The sequence below is a fragment of the Silene latifolia genome, chromosome X (genome assembly GCF_048544455.1).
Source record: "Silene latifolia isolate original U9 population chromosome X, ASM4854445v1, whole genome shotgun sequence".
NCBI lineage: Eukaryota > Viridiplantae > Streptophyta > Magnoliopsida > Caryophyllales > Caryophyllaceae > Silene > Silene latifolia.
In genome coordinates this window covers 308,406,040-308,409,374 of record NC_133537.1, presented here as the reverse complement: position 1 = coordinate 308,409,374, position 3,335 = coordinate 308,406,040, and the positions used below count along the sequence as shown (strand labels likewise).

The 3,335-nt window shown below is 36.6% G+C and overlaps 1 protein-coding gene across 1 annotated transcript; it reads left to right on the top strand.

The window, feature by feature from the left end:
• The first annotated feature begins 560 nt into the window (after positions 1 to 560).
• LOC141620486 (uncharacterized) lies at positions 561 to 2,051 on the top strand. Its single transcript, XM_074437343.1, has 2 exons — positions 561 to 752; positions 813 to 2,051. The coding sequence occupies exons 1-2, from the start codon at positions 561 to 563 to the stop codon at positions 2,049 to 2,051; spliced, it is 1,431 nt and encodes a 476-aa protein (XP_074293444.1).
• Positions 2,052 to 3,335: the final 1,284 nt, after the last annotated feature.

Below are 3,335 nucleotides of genomic sequence, written 5' to 3'. Positions count from 1 at the left end.
GGTGAGAATGTTAAGGGATAAGAGGTAAAACTCTTAACAACCGATGGGTCATTCCATACAATCCATATCTTATGGATCTCTTCGACTGCCACCTAAACGTGGAAGTCTGCTCTACTATTTAAGCAGTCAAATATTTATACAAATATGTTTATAAAGGTCAAGATAGAATATCATTCAATGTTCCAGCAGAAGGTGAAGTGAGATTAGTAGACGAGATTGAACAATACCAGTCTGGTCGTTGGGTTTCTCCTGTAGAGGCAATTTGGCGCATATATGGGTTTGATCATTTTGAAATACACCCGCCAGTCATGGCACTTCCAATCCATCTCCAAGGAATGCAGTCAATACAGATGAGGCCCAATGAAAATTTGACGCATGTAGTCTCTAACAAGAAGCAAATAAGAACACCGTTAACTGAGTTCTTCAGGATCAATAGTGCAAATGCTAATAAACCAGACCCTAAGTACTTATATAGTAATTTCACTGAACACTAACGGTGGGATATAAAAGAAAGAACATGGTTCAAGCGAAAAACAAAGGCCCTTGTAATAGCCAGACCTATGTTTGTTGCTCCTTCAGAAGGAGAACGGTATTTTCTGCGACTATTACTTATGCACATAGTCACTCCTACTTCTTTTGAAGATCTTAAAAATGTCGACGGCTATCAACGCTCGAATTTTCAAGAAGCTGCAATTAAAAGAAAGTTGGTGGAGGACGATAATATGGTAGAGTTGTGCCTTGATGAGGCAACGGTAGTTCAAATGCCTGCTGCTTTGCGCCGGCTATTTGCAACCCTACTTATTTTATGTTAGCCAAAAGACCCAGCAGTGCTATGGGATAAATACTACACTTCACTCTCAGAAGATCATTCAAGGGAACATCCAAATGATGCTTACACTACAAGGCTTCTAACAGTACATCGATTAGAGCAACTTGTAGAAGCCATGGGGAAATCCCTTAAGAGTTTGGGCTTAGAACATCTAATTAACCCTCAATATGTAATACTTCAGCGATCACAAGATATACTTGATGCACTAAATGCACCCGTTACAGGCGAATGCCTAGTATGTCGCAATTCATTGAACACAGAACAGCAAGAGGATTTCAACATGATAATTGAACATGTCAGAGACAACAAACCTGGTGCATATTTTGTTGATGGGCCAGGTGGCACTGGTAAAACTTACTTATACAATGCTTTGTATGCAAAGGTTCGGTTAATGAATAAAATTGTACTTCATACTGCTACGTCAGGGATTGGTGCAGCAAACATACCATCTAGGAGGACTACTGCTTCAAGGTTTAAACTCCCTTTAGATTTAGAAATCTCGTTATCCTGTGCTATGCCAAAACAAGGAAGCCTTGCTGCTTTAATACAAGCAACCTATTTGATTATATGGGATGAGGCTTCTATGGCCCGGAAAGAGAGTGTTGAAGCATTGGACCAACTGTTACAAGATTTGTGCAACCCTGATATCATCTTCGGCGGCAAATTAATCATGTTTGGGGGGAGGGGGGATTTCCGTCAAGTCCTCCCAGTAGTACGGAATAAATCTATGCGTGAGGTGGTTAACTTCAGCATGGTAGCTTCATTAATTTGGCCTCACCTTATTAAATTCCGGCTAACTATAAATGTAAGGGCAAGAACTGATCCAGAATTTTCAGAATTCTTATTGTCTCTTGTAAATGGCGAGCTCCAGACTCATGAATCTGAATTAGTTGAACTGCCAGATGGAATTGTGCTGGATACAACTCAGGCAAGAGCAGATCTTATTAGTACAATTGCTAATACTATTTATCCTGATTCTGATATCAACGATATAGGCATAAGTATATTCAACCGTAGATCAATACTTACACCCATGAATGAAGATGTTGATGATATCAATACATTTATGATTAACAAGTTCTCAGGAGAAGCCATCATGTATAGAGGGTTTGATTCAGTTCTTATATGTGACTGCAAGGTCTACCCTTCAGAATTTATAAATAAGCTTAATCCAGGACGAATGATTCCTTATGAGCTCATTCTAAAAAAAATTATTCAGTAATCCTCCTCAGAAATCTACTCCCATCTGTAGGACTATGCAATGGTACTAGACTAATTTGTGCAAACTTTGCACCAAATATGATTGAATGCATCATCACCAGTGGTCATTATAGCGGTGAACATGTATTTATTCCTCAGATAAAAATGCGTCGATCAAGCTCTTGTTACTATCCATTCCAGTTTCAGCGTAATCAGTTCCCCTTTAAACTTACTTTTGGAATGACTATCAACAAGTCACAGGGTCAGACGCTAGACAAAGTAGTTGTCTATCTTCCAAGACCCTGCTTCTCCCCAGAGCAGCTCTATGTTGCTCTTTCACGAGTTCGGGAAGCAAACAAGGTAACTGTAGGAAATATCGGTATACTTCCTCTATAAATTTTCGGATTATAACGAAATTATGATTATGAAAAACTAGTCATAAATGAATTTACATAAACAAAAGAGAAGAGATTAAGAATCAACCTTTGGTCCTAGCAAATTTGGCCTAAGAACAATATCGAAATCGATATTCTCCTAATTGTTGCACCCAAGATGCTCCGAGAAATGCCTCTCAATTTGCTAGAATGAGATCCCCTTTTTGCTTGAAAAGGAACCCTAATTTTCTAAATGATATTTAGTGTTTTTGATGAGAGTTGTTGGAAAAAATGAATGAATAAAAATGATCCTCCTTTATCTCCTAATATAGCCAAAAAAGGAGAGCAATAGGAAGATATTTTTTTTCTTCTTTTTATTCCTCAAACCGTGTACTACCAAATAAGGAGAGAAATCTCCTTATTTTCGGTTGGTTTTATATTGTATAAAATGCGTATATTTTTATCAATTGTCATTTGTTTCGTCACGTATTTAATAAGTCCACACAAAACAGCTTGTAGTCGATTTATTAATACCGGTCTGTGATAATTTATTATGACAATCTCGTATAAAATATATTTCAACTATAAATATCGCATATCTATAATTTGCTAATTAAATATAACCGATTACGTTTAATTACGAATTAACATCTTAATTTGTTTAAGCTAACATTATATACATTAATTAAATATAGCAGTTTATATTCAATTTACGAATTAACAGTTAATTCGTCTCAGCTAATATTATTTAATTGTATTAAATAATCGTCTCATCATCACATTGACTAACTGTTTAGTCAAATAGATAGACTAACCTTTTAGTCAGGCATCAATGTAATTATATTTTCATACAATCACATCTCTCAAACACATCCTTTAGGTGTGACTTTTAGGGACCAGTTGATCACCGCCATCAGTATGATAATAACGTC